The sequence below is a fragment of the Prionailurus viverrinus genome, chromosome E1 (genome assembly GCF_022837055.1).
Source record: "Prionailurus viverrinus isolate Anna chromosome E1, UM_Priviv_1.0, whole genome shotgun sequence".
NCBI lineage: Eukaryota > Metazoa > Chordata > Mammalia > Carnivora > Felidae > Prionailurus > Prionailurus viverrinus.
In genome coordinates this window covers 27,174,210-27,187,194 of record NC_062574.1, presented here as the reverse complement: position 1 = coordinate 27,187,194, position 12,985 = coordinate 27,174,210, and the positions used below count along the sequence as shown (strand labels likewise).

Sequence of the window (12,985 nt, the reverse complement as noted above, 5' to 3'; positions counted from 1 at the left end):
GGTTTCCTCGTCTGTAAATAGGAGATTATACATGTGCTACAAAATGGGTGAACCTTGAAAATATTATGCTAAGTGAAAGAAGCCAGACACCGACACCATATATTATATAACGATTCCGTTTTATATGAAATTTCCAGGATAGGCAAATCCATAGAGACAGAAGGCAGATTAGTGGCTGCCAGGACCTGCAGGGAGGGGGAAATAGGGAATGACTGCTAAGGGGTATGAGATTTCTTTTTGGGGTGATGAGAATGTTCTAGCTTTAGATAGTAGCAATTGTATAGCTCTGTAAATACACAAAAAACCACTGAGTTGCACATTTTAAGAGTGTATATTTTATGGTATATGAATTACATCTCAATAAAGCTGTTATTTAAAAAAAACAAAACAGGAACACAGAGTTACCATATAACCAACAATTCCATTCCTAGGAATAGGCAGATCTATAGTGACAGAAACAAAATTACTGGTTACCTAGGGTTGGGAGGAGTGAAGGAAACTGGGGAGTGACTGTTAATGCGAGTAGAGTTTCTTTTTGGAGGGATGAAAATGTTCTAAAATTGATTGTGGTAATGGTTACACATCTCTATCAATATACTAAAAACCATTGAATTGTATACTTTAAATGGGTGGATTGAATTGTGTGGTATGTGACCGATACCACAATAAAGCCATTAAACAGGCAATACAGTAAAAATAGTTTAGGTTAAAAAAAAAAAAGGAGATTATAATACCTGTGTGAGGTCTAAATGAATCTTTGCTCTCATAACACTCATACCCTCTCCCCAACTCACACTTTTTTATCACACCAAATCATCATTGTGTGTGCCTTTTTCTTGACCACTGAACTGAGAACCCTTTGATAACAGAAACTTTCTAATTCGCTGGGGGCCAGTTTCCTGGACATGTAACCTATGCAGTCACACAAGACCCCATACTCAAAAGAGCCCCACATTTGGTTCAATGCTCTGCTGTCACTGTCTTGAAATTCTTAATTTCTGAACAAGGTGCAGCACCCCTCATTTCCATTTGGCACTGGACCCTGCAAATTTCGTAGCTGTCTGAATCCACCTTTGTACCCCCAACACTTAGCGTAGTACTGATGCTCAGTGAGTGTTCGATAAAGGTTGATTCTTTTTCCTGGTCCCAGAACCCTGGGACGTCACTCAGAACAGCACATTGACCTTCATACAGATTTATCCAAAGGCTCCTATGTGCCAGGAACTGTGTCAGCACCTGGGGACCCGGGGGGCAGGGGGTGGGGGTGGGGAGCCAAAGCAGGCAGCAGGGAACTGCTCAGAAGGAAGCTGTTCATGCAGGTAGATGTGTCCACCTCACCACTTATCTCGAAGGGCAGTGACAGCATTTCACTCATTTCTACTTTTAGTTGTAGAAAAACGCATCACCTTGGGACCTGATTTTGCGAGTTCTGCTTTGTTACAGGTAATAGAAGACTCTGATGAATGAGGATGGGACTTCAATTCTTTTCCACAGTGTGAATAAAAAGTCAACTCTGCCTTTTTTGATATGCTTGTGGTCTATCATATTGACATCTATTTTTAAAGAGATCTGTCAGCACCTTTTAATTCAAGTCAGTTTCTATCTACAAAACACATTGTTAGGCACTGCTGCTGATAGGAAGATGGTAGCTGGATGTTTTTCAGCTTGTCACATGAGGTCTTTGGATGATTATGGTGAGCTACAACATCATGGGGGGTCAGTGGAAAACAGCAGTCAAAACTCTGAAATTCCTGACAGACTTGGCTGATGCTTGCTAGATGTTCTTTATTATGGTGAATTCCAGGGGCAATTCCCTAATCTCTCTAAACTTCGGTTTTTTAATCGGTTAATACAACCCTGGTGTCAAAGGGCTATTGTAAAGATTAAATGAGATAGTGCACACATAAATTTTGGCACAGTGTCTGGCACTTAGTAAGAAAGCTACAATAAAAACAAAGCCTCAAACATCCTGTGAAACTGTTGTTTTGCATCTTAATGGCTAAATAGTACTGTTCCTGGCAAACAGCCACACATCATAAAATAGCTCTGCCTGCAGCTGCTGTTCCTCCAGCGAGAGGTGAAGGCAAACAACTCTAACCAGTATCCACCTAATTCTTTAAAGTCAGTGAGGTCCTCTTCCTCCCTCTCAGCCTTGGTGGTGACCCCATACCTGGCTCCCACGCTCCTGAGCACAGTGTCTATTTTGGGGAAGGGTTATCAAGGGGGCCAGAATGTCTGCAGCTGCTGGTGGGGGCACTAAGAGGACAGAGTTTGACCTGTCCTGGCATCTTGAGCTTCTTGAGCCCATCCTCTCCCAGCGCAGTTTGCTTACTAAGCACCTAAAAACCTCTCCCATCATTGGCCAGTCATCAGCAGTGGCTGCCACCAGGGAGAAGGGCATGACCTCAGCAAGGTAGCCTTCTTCAGTTGAGGAAGGGCAATTCTTGGAAAGATGTTTATCTGAGAGCTGTCAACCAACTCTCCTAGCAGGTGGGAGAATGAGTGCTTCTGTCCTGAAGCAGGGAATCTAGGTAGGCAGCATGCCACAGAGTTTCTGTTCTAAATCCCAGCCATTTCTAGGACTTCTGGAATGAGGACTGGTGGGGGGAAGATAGAGAATCATGAAATATGCCACCAAATCTCGTTTGATTATCTAGGAAAATTCACTGAAAACTGAATATACTACAGTTATGTGTATTTAACTAAACTTAGATTTGATCCAAGCAAAAAATTTCTAAACACATCTACGAAAAGTACAAAGAAGTCTTTACCATAAGATATCCACCATTTATAAGATTGTGTTTGTTTTCTTTTAAAATCTTTATTGTTGTTTAGACATAATGTTCACATAAGCAAAAAACAGCAACAAAAAAGAGTTGGATTCTGGAAATTGACAGGACCAAGTTTGGTCCCAGATCCATGGCTTATACTCTGAGTGATGTCTGAGTAATCAAAATAATATTACCTACCACTCTGGATTAATGAGATAGTGTACCTGAGGTACCCAGCACATTCCAATTTCTTTCCTTCTTTCTTCCTTCCTTTCTTTCTTTCTTTCTTTCTTTCTTTCTTTCTTTCTTTTGTTTATTTACTTATTTTTGAGAGAGAGAGAGAGAGAGAGGCAGGGAGAGAGGGAGAAAAAGAATCCCAAGCAGGATTCCTGCTGTCAGCACAGAGCCTGACATAAGGTTCGAACCCACAAACCATGAGATCATGACTTGAGCCGAAATCAAGGGTCCGATGCCTAACTGACTGAACCACCCAGGTGCCCTGTCCAATTTCTTAGTAAATATTTCTTCTTCTTTTCCTCCTCTTTCTCATTCTCATTATTTATTCTTCATTTCACTGGGCACAGGAAAAAATACTAGGTTCTTACTCTCCAACTACTATTCCAATAATCCACATGGATAGTCTATTTTCCAGCACTTAGATGTTGTTTTGCTTAGTATTTAATGAAATTCTCATCCTATGATAGGGGAAAGATAAGATAAGATTGGCAGAGAGGGAATGGTTAGGACCTGAGGTCCCTGGATGGGGAAAACACACATTTTGCAACAATGCTGGGAGTGTTGGCCACAGCAAACTTCCTCGAGGGTAAGGCTCCTCTTAAGAACGTAACAGACACTACCTGTGCCCCTCAGGTTCCCCTTAGGAATCTGACAATCAAAATACCTAACTAAAGTAAGTAAACCATAAAAGTTATGTTTATGAGGGACAGTATGACCGTATTCTAACTCATCACACAATGGAGTCGAGCCAATCAGGAGTGGACAACCCAACACCTAGAGTTATCAAGCCAATAAGGATAGAACCTGAGAAAGAATGGGGGGAAGGAGGGGCCAACCAAAACCCTATAAAATGAAGACCCTTGCCTATAGTTGGGAGCATTCACTTTCAAATGCCCCCTTTCTGCAAAGAGAGCTTTCATACTATTCTTACTTTCTAATCTTATATTCTAATAAACTTTTGCCTGCTGCTCATTTTATTCTGTGTCCACCTCTTCATTCTTCAAAGCTGTGAGACAACAAATCTCAGGTATTGCAGTTAAAAAAAATCATGCAACAATCCTATATCCATTTTATGATGTTCCCACCTCTGGTACTAATTTGACAATAAAGTGAGCCTCTTTGTTAACAAATCTTAATGTCATTTAAAAAATATGTTCAGGGGTGCCTGGGTGGCTGAGTCAGTTAAGTGTCTGGCTCTTGATTTTGGTTCAGGTAATGATCTCATAGTTCATGTGATCAAGCTTCATCTCCGGCTCTGCACTGACAGTGGGGAGGAGCCTGCTTGGGATTCTCTCTCTTCCTCTTTCTCTGCCCTTCCCCTACTCACACTCTCTCTTGCTCTTAAAATAAAAATAAATAAATAAATATGTTTACTCAGAAATCTTCTCTATAACTGAGCCCAATTCTGTGGGGTGTTGTATCTCTTAATATTGAGTTAACAATGGGAAGATTTAAACCACTTGGCTCACTCACCAGCCAAACTGTTTTCAAAGATCATCCCTGTTTCATTTCCCCAGTAAGTATAAACTATGTCAACTGAGAAGATCATAGCCCTCTTTGGGAATGTCCTTGAGGTCCTATATATGGCCAGGACTAACCAACTCTAAAGCCAACACTCACTGTTTGAGAGGCACACTGTACAATATAAATGAATTAAAAACAGATCTTATCTAAAAGAAGTTGAAAATTTTATAAGGGAGATAAGACTTGTATATAAGGAAATTAATACAACATAGAAAGCAGTAAATGTCCGTTATGTACTGAATGTTTGTGTTGCCCTAAAAGTCTTTTGTTGAAATCCTAACCCCCATTGTGATGATGGTAGGAGGTGGGTCTTTGAGAGGTGATTCAGTCATGAGGGTGGAGCTCTTATGAATGGTATTAGTGCTTAATAAAAGGGACCCTAAAGACCTCTCCCACTCCTTCTTGCCATTTGAGGACACAGTGAGAAGGTGGCCATCTATGAACCAGGAAGTGACCTCACCAGACCCTGAATCTGTTGGCATCTTGATCTTGAACTTCCCAGCCTCCAGAATCATGAGAAATAAAATTTTGTTGTTTAAGTCACCCAGTCTATTGTGTTTTTACCAGCCTGAATGGACTAAGAGAGTGTCATGAGAAAAATACAGAAACACACACACACACACACACACAGGGCTGGGAGAGTAGACATGATCACTTCCCTCTGAGATCTATTGCTTTTACGATGGTGTCAGTAGATCTTCCAGTAGGCACTAGAGATGGAGAAGCCAGCCTTCCAGAGACTGTCAGCTGCAGCTGCAGGCAGAGACCTGAACCTCCATCACAAACTGGAATTTGAATGACGTTGTCAAGGAAAACAGAAAAGAGGGCCAAGGACAGATCTTTGCATATATTTAATCTGTCTGCTATGCCTGTTCCTAAGTGCTTTCTGACAGATTGTTTTTTCTACCCAGGAAACTCACATTTTGAACTTTAGGTTCCTAAAATACATTAAATCACACTGTGGAGGGGCAGGAGGGGTTGCACATAATGATTACTTGTGCAGTTCACGTCTCATCTGAGGAAATTATCTTTTCAAAATGATCAGGTGCTCCTGACCCTGTTAGAAAGAGTGTGGGTATTTTTGAGCTAAGTTAGGAAGTGTGTAGGATAATAGTTATCACTCAGAGGATCTACTTCTAGCCCGGTGTTGGAATCTCAGGAACCCATAGAATTTCAAGAGGAAGAAAAAGATACCTTTTACTCTTTTCCTGCTCATGCCAAGAGAGCTACTTAGTATCTAAGTAGATCACAAATTGGTAGCTTCTCTTCTGGATCAATGGTCACAACCTAGCTATAGTACTGTGTAGAAATACCACAAAGAATAGCTAACATTTCCCCCCAAAGAGTTTGTGGAATTTTGTTTGGGTGAATAATTTCAAGAAGAAAGGAGCAGCAGTTCTAATCTGTCATACCCAGAAACTAGAAACTAGTTGTCAACCTCATGGAACTTTGTAGAAACAGTAAAATGTCTATAAATGGCCATCATGATTACCGTAGCAAAAATGCTTAGTTGGTTTTTAAAAAATTTTTTTTAATGTTTATTTATTATTTTTGAGAGACAGAGAGACAGAGGATGAATGGGAGAGAGGCAGAGAGAGGGGGAGACATAGAATCTGAAGCAGGCTTCAGGCTCTGAGCTGTCAGCACTGAGCCCAACGCAGGGCTCAAACCCATGAACCATGAGATCATGACCTTTGCCAAAGTTGGACACTGAACTGACTGAGCCACCCAGGCGCCCCATTGAATGTTTAGTTTTTTATCAGACACTGGGTTAAGGCCATTCATTCATTATTCATTTAATCACCTCAAAAATCCCATAAGATAACTTTTGTTTATGGGTCTCATTTTATGGATGCAAAAATTAAGGCTTAGTGAGCAAAATTCATGTTCCTAACCACTGCCAGATTACTCTTGCTTTACTCTCAGGTAGGACCCATCTGCAGACCTCCACGTGGCCATAATCAGCCTATGGGCCTGGGGCATCCATTCAAGCAGCCAGTAGTAAACATCCTTAGATCTACCAAGATACACTGTAACTCTGCTTACCTAAGCGTTCTCCTACTTGGTTCTGAACTTTGGATCTAAATGTCCTCATTTTCATGAACTTCAAACACTGCTGGTTTCCCTTAGAAGGCAGCTAGGTTTGGCCCCACTGTCTACAGATGCTGGGGCACAGCTAAAGAAACAGGGACCTGGATTAATCACACCCCTGAAGTGAGGCCAGTTCTAAGAAAACACTCAATTTTTGCACGCAGACAGAAAAAATAGTGGAAGATTAGAGATACAGAGGCGTACACCCAGGGGTCAGAGGGAGCTAGATTGCAGAAGGGGAACATGTAGATGGGCAAGACTAGTTGTGTAGAGCAAAAGGCACAACCCAGAATATCGGAGGCTTGTGGATGGGAAGGTAGCCCAGTGGTGAGAAATTCCAGAAGGGTCAATATTTAAGAACCAAGACAGGTGTCACGTGATTAAATTTCCCCACTTTATGTTATGGGTTGAATTGTGTCTTCAAAATTCATACATTGAAGTCCTAAGCGTTAGCACCTTAAAATATGATCTTATTTGGAAATAGGGTCCTTGCAGATGCAATTAGTTAAGATGAGGTCATTAAGGGGTGGGGGTTAATCCAGTATGACTGGTGTCCTTACAAAAAGGGATAATTTGACACACACACACAGTATGTCATGTTAAAGTGAAGGCAGAGGTCAGGGTGATGCTTCTAGAAGCCAACGAATGCCAAAGTAAGGACAGATAAGCCCCAGAAACTAGGAGAGAGGCACAGAACAGAATCTTCTTCACAGTCCTCAGAAAGCTGACACCTGAGTCTCAGACTTCTAGCTTCCAGAATTGTGAGACAATAAATTTCTGCTGTCAAAACCAGAAATTTGTGGTACTTTTTTTTTTTTTTTTTAACGTTTATTCGTTATTAAAAGACAGAGAGAGTCAGAGCGTGAGCAGGGGAGGGGCAGAGGGAGAGGGAGAGGGAGACACAATCTGAAGCAGGCTCCAGGCTCTGAGCTGTCAACACAGAGCCCAACGCGGGGCTTGAACTCACACACCTCGAGATCGTGACCTGAGCTGAAGTTGGACGCCCAACCGACTGAGCCACCCAGGCGCCCCTAGAAATTTGTGGTATTTTGTCACAGCAGCCCTAAAAATCTAATATGCTCCCTTTCTCTAAAATTGTAGCTCTGGGGGTGCCTAGGTGGCTCGGTCGGTTAAACGTCAAGACTCTTGATTTCGGCTCAGGTCATGATCTCGCGGTCTGTGGGCTAGGGCCCTGCGTCAGGCTCTGTGCTGGCAGCAAGGAGCCAGCTTGGGATTCTCTCTCTCCCTCTCTTTGCCCCTCCCCTGCTCATGCTCTTTCTCTGTCTCTCTCTCTCTCAAAATAAATAAATAAACTTTAAAATTTTTCAAAAAATAACATTGTAGATGTGTTCCATCTGCTTCTGGCCAATCTAGTCCTGGTTTCCTGAACCAAGTTCTCAGAGGAGGTTGATTGAAACCGAGAGCTTTTTAATCAAAATGGCTCCTGCAGAGTTTGCAAGTTACGAACTCACTGGAAGTCAGCTGACAGAGTGGCATGGGGGCCTCCAACCCTGCCTTGCACTGTGAGTACACTCTATCCTATGTGCACTGTGACTTAAGGGAGGGGTCCACTGAGTGGAGCTGGGTGCTAATGTCTCTAGGGATCAAAATATTCAACTCCAAGTCAGGAGCATGGTTTTTGCTTAAACTGCCTCCTAAAAGTCTTTGTTTTCAGCTTCTCTCCCCTTCACCTTCATCAGACTGTTACCAATTTGCTTTTAGTCACCTGATGAAGGCAGCGGGTTTCCATGGTTACCTACAAGCCTGTAGCAAGGTGTCATTCCTAGGAGGCTGTAGGATAAAGTGAATAACAGGGCCTCTGGCACAATAAAAATAACCTGGATCCTATTATCAGAATGGGGTACTGGGGGCATCTGGGTCTCAGAAGCAAGTCAGAAGCCCAGGTGTGAGAGCTAGGCTTAAAGGCAGAGGCAGAGCAGCAATCCTACTTCGTACTACTGTCTGCCGGATACAGAGCCTCTGCTATGACCTTGCTATGCTAAATACATCATGTACATTATTTCCTTTTGGTCCTTGGTTACTGAAGCCCTCTGTTTTATCAAAGAGGGAACTGAGTTTACGTGACGTGTTAAAGATCACACAGCTGGTAGGTACAGAGAACGGATCTGAAACCAGGTGCTGAATATCTCCCTTCTATACCTCCAGATCTGCTTTCTGTTTCTCTCCACCCCATAGGCTGACCTACATGGGCTATGTCAACAGCCTCCCTTGCCCCTAACTCCAGCTGCGTCTGTTGCTGGAGAGCCCTGCAGACAAGGGGGAAGAAAAAACAGGTTACTTGCCACTGGCTGTGGCACAGAACAGCTGCCTTTACAGAATCCTCTTCCATTTTCCCTCCTTCTGTCTGTGAGTCTAGGGCTGCTATTCTTGGCTACCAACTGCTCTATCCCTTTGGTTGCCTGGGACCCCCCTTTTGTAGGAAATTCCTTTAAATCCTTCTTTGCTTTCTTCTTTCCTTCTTTCCTTCCTTCTTGCCTTCCTGCCTTCCTGCCTTCCTTCCCTCCCTCCCTCCTTCTCCATCTCTTTCTGCCTTCCTTCCTTCCTTCCTTTCCTCCATGCCCAGTGCAGAGCCCAACCTGGGGCTTGAAACTCACAACCCTGAGATCAAGACCTGAGCTGAGATCAACAGTTGGACACTTAATCGACTGAGCCACCCAGGCCCTAGTCAACTTCTTTCTAACAAGACCCCGGCTGCTACACCAGGTCTGTTGATTGTTTCTCCCTGTGCTCTGACAGAGCGCTAGTGTTGAGTCCCAGAGTGTTGGGCCAGAGCTCCTTAAACGCCTGTAGTCTAAGGACAGGATTGGTCTCTGAGATCTGGGGCTACAGGAAGACATGCTGAGCCTGAGGTGGTTGTCCAGTGGCTGGAGGTGTGGGGAGGGCGCTGCAGCACAGACTAGAGAAGTGAGCAGAGTCTGATACTCACTTAGAAGGACTTGCAGTTCCCACGTGGCCTTTCCTACACTGGCACCTCCCTAATGTTCAGCTACTACAATGAGTTTAGCTAAGTGTACATTTTGGGGAACAGTCCCCACATGACTTCTCTCACTTAGACACCAGTCACAAGTTTGTGGGTTCCCAGTGATGAGGGAGCATGGGCAAGCTGGGGGTAAAGTGGAGGCTAACAGCACCCCCACTCCCAGGTATGTGATATGAATGTATGTGATTTTCCTCGGATACTCCTGGCTACCCAAGAACAAAGGAAAGGGGTTTAAATGCTTGCCATGGTGTTGTGGGAAACTGAGGCAAATGAAAAATTAAATTCCCATACTGGCTACAGCCCATTGACGAGTCCTTGAAACCAGTAGAGTGACCTCCCTCTAGGAGTTCAGCTGCCTGGATGATGACACTTTGCTAGGGGCAAAAGGGAATCTTAGCTTAACATTATCCCAACCTGAAGGATCTTGTAAGTCTACTTTAACATATAAAAATTCCTTTGGAAACTGCCTTTATCTCAACTCCTCCAAGATATATGCTGGCAATCGTACTTCAAGCTTATGGCCCCTGATATACATCTAAAGGGTCTCATGACTGAGGTTTTAGTAAACAGTAATAAATGGTGTTTCCCTAGCAACAGCTAGTCCCTCAAGGTCCTGGAAACCTTGCTTCCAAAATTCCTTTGAGACTTTATCCCTGACCCCCCTCTCAATCTGAGGGTATATAATGAGTTACCCCTCACGACCCCGGTGCAGCTCTTCCTGCCCGCGGGTTCTTTCTTGGCCGCTGGCTCTGGACCACCCCAGACTTCAAAACCAGGGCCATCCTCATTTCAGACTAGCTGGCTATCAATTCAGAGGTTCCTATGACCACCCTCAATTCGATAATTTGCTAGAGCAACACACAGAACTCAGGAAGTACTACCCTTATGATTTCAGTTTTAATATGGCAAAAGAATACAAATTAAAATCAGACAAGACAGAGACACAAGGGCAGAGTCCAGGAGGGGTCCTAACATAGAACTTCTGGCCCTCTTCTCGCCATGGGATCATGGAGTCCTGACCATGATGTGTGTGACCGTGTGCTCACAGTATTGCCAAAAAGGGAAGTTTACCCAAGCCTTTGTAGGGTTTACTGGGGCTTGATCACATACTGCTTGTGAGATCAATGTAGTTGATACGCTGATTCAGAAGAGGATTTAGCTGGAAATCAGGTTTAGATTTAGGCATGAGATCATAAGACAAAAGTGACTGGATAATCTGTGAAGGACTGCAGTGCAAGCTGGTGGTTATGATTAAGAATGTACTGGAAGTTGGGGCACCTGGGTGGCTGAGTTGGTTAGTCGTCTGACTTCCGCTCAGGTCATGATCTCACAGTTTGTGAGTCTGAGCCCTGCATCGAGCTCTGTGCTGACAACTCAGAGCCTGGAGCCTGCCTCAGATTCTGTGTCTCCCCCTCCCTCTGCCCCTCCCTTGCTCATGCTCTGTCTCTCTCTCTGTCTCAATAGTAAATAAACGTTAAAAAAAGAAAAAAGAAAAAGAATGTACTGGAAGTAGAGAAGTTTTTTAGGAATAGAAGCCTACTGCGAGTATGTGAAAGAGATTTTTGTTAAATCTACAGATTAAATGCAAGCTGAAACGTTTTTGTGTGTTGTTTTTTCTGACCTGAGAGTAAACTTCACTCTTCAGCTCTTTTTTCTATATTTTTCATCTTGCATGGACAATTTATCCCTTTATTTTTATGTTAATTTCTATTTTTATACATGTAATACACGTATATAATAGCATGAATGTTGCCTAAGATTTCTAATAAAAAATCAGTCCCCTGCAACATCCCCACATACCACCCAGTTCTACTCCCCAGAGGCAATCACTTCAACTCTTTTAACTGTTTTTTTCCTAACATTTATTACTCTTTCTAAATAATATTCTTTTATGTAGCTTCTTGACTGAATGATTTAGATAAAATCTACTGACTCCCCACCATGCTGTAGAGAGGAGGGTTTTGTATCTCCATACCACATTTCCCATTTCCCTTTTTCCTGTGTTCCCTGCATAAGCATATCAACACTTTTGTTATACCAAAGGCTGTGTTTACATTATTATGGCCAAACAAATACTGTTAACAGACAAGCCAAGTTGCATTCTTAACCACACCGCCTATCTTCAACAATCTTTATTTTTCCTATGTTAAAAATTGCCATGTGTTTTTATTTGCTTATTTGTTCATGAACCCACCCAATTTTTCCCAAGCATTTCAGTACCCAGTCGTGTACCTATTAACAATGTATCCCAAATGTTACCACATGCCACTTCCACAGTTTTCCCAGAGCTCTCCAGAATCTTCCTTTGTGCTCCTGTATAGACAGAATGTTCTCTGGGTCTGTACACAGCTGCCAACCTTGAAATTCTTAGCCTTTTATTTTTATGTGTCATTAAAATTTTAAGAAATAAAACAAAAACTCTGATGCTTATACACTATACATTCTAAAGTTCTTTTTTTTTTTTCATAATAAGTCCCTACTTGAATTTTAAATAGTAATCTAATAACTCACTGTTTTGAAAACTGGAAAGTAAAGGAAATGACTGAAGTATTTATTATGCCATTCTGCTTTTTCTATTCTAATTGTATCCTTGGGTAACCACATGGTAGGTAGAGGAAAATTTCTCTTTATGGAACTTCCAGGTAACAAATGATAAATGCATCTTTGAAACAAAATATCCCCATGTTAGAATTCTCTTTTCCCCCATTTTGTAATTCTTTTTTAAAAAAAAATTTTTAACGTTTTATTTATTTTTGAGACAGTGAGAGACAGAGCATGAACAGGGGAGGGTCAGAGAGAGGGAGACACAGAATCTGAAACAGGCTCCAGGCTCCGAGCTGTCAGCACAGAGCCTGACGTGGGGCTCAAACTCATGGACTGCAAGATCATGACCTGAGTCGGCCGCTTAACCGACTGAGCCACCCAGGCCCCCCCCCCCCCCCCATTTTGTAATTCTTAACAAATTAATGGATCTAGTCATTGAGCATCAATGACTGTCAGTGTCCCAAAAAGACAACTAGATATTATGTGCCTCCCAATGAAAGAACTCAATACCACCCATCAAGTAGTGTTGATAAAAAAAAATCAAACTTGAATCTGATTCAGCACTGATATCCAATTACCAATATACAGGAAATGCAGATGAAAAACAAACAAACAAAAAAACCAAAAAAGTAAGTAAAATTGCACCACAGGGGTGCAGGCAGTAAAATCCAGATTATAGGAAATTTTAGGACAAATAACCCAATTTATTCAACTAATAAATTGCAAGAAATAGGAAAATGGGATGGCAAGGGAATTTAAACTTAGAAGACATAGGGGCACCTGGGTGGCTTAGTTGGTTGAGTGTTCGACTTTGGCT

General features: G+C 42.5%; 1 protein-coding gene across 1 annotated transcript in view; it reads left to right on the top strand.

Annotated features, from left to right (window-relative positions):
- The window catches only part of YPEL2 (yippee like 2), a 105,112-nt gene extending 103,596 nt beyond the window's left edge, over positions 1-1,516 (top strand). The window contains exon 5 of the mRNA XM_047832514.1: positions 1,444-1,516. Coding sequence (XP_047688470.1) covers positions 1,444-1,467 — 24 coding nt within the window. The 3' untranslated portion in view covers positions 1,468-1,516. The remainder of the gene's footprint in view (positions 1-1,443) is intronic.
- The last annotated feature ends 11,469 nt before the right edge of the window (positions 1,517-12,985 follow it).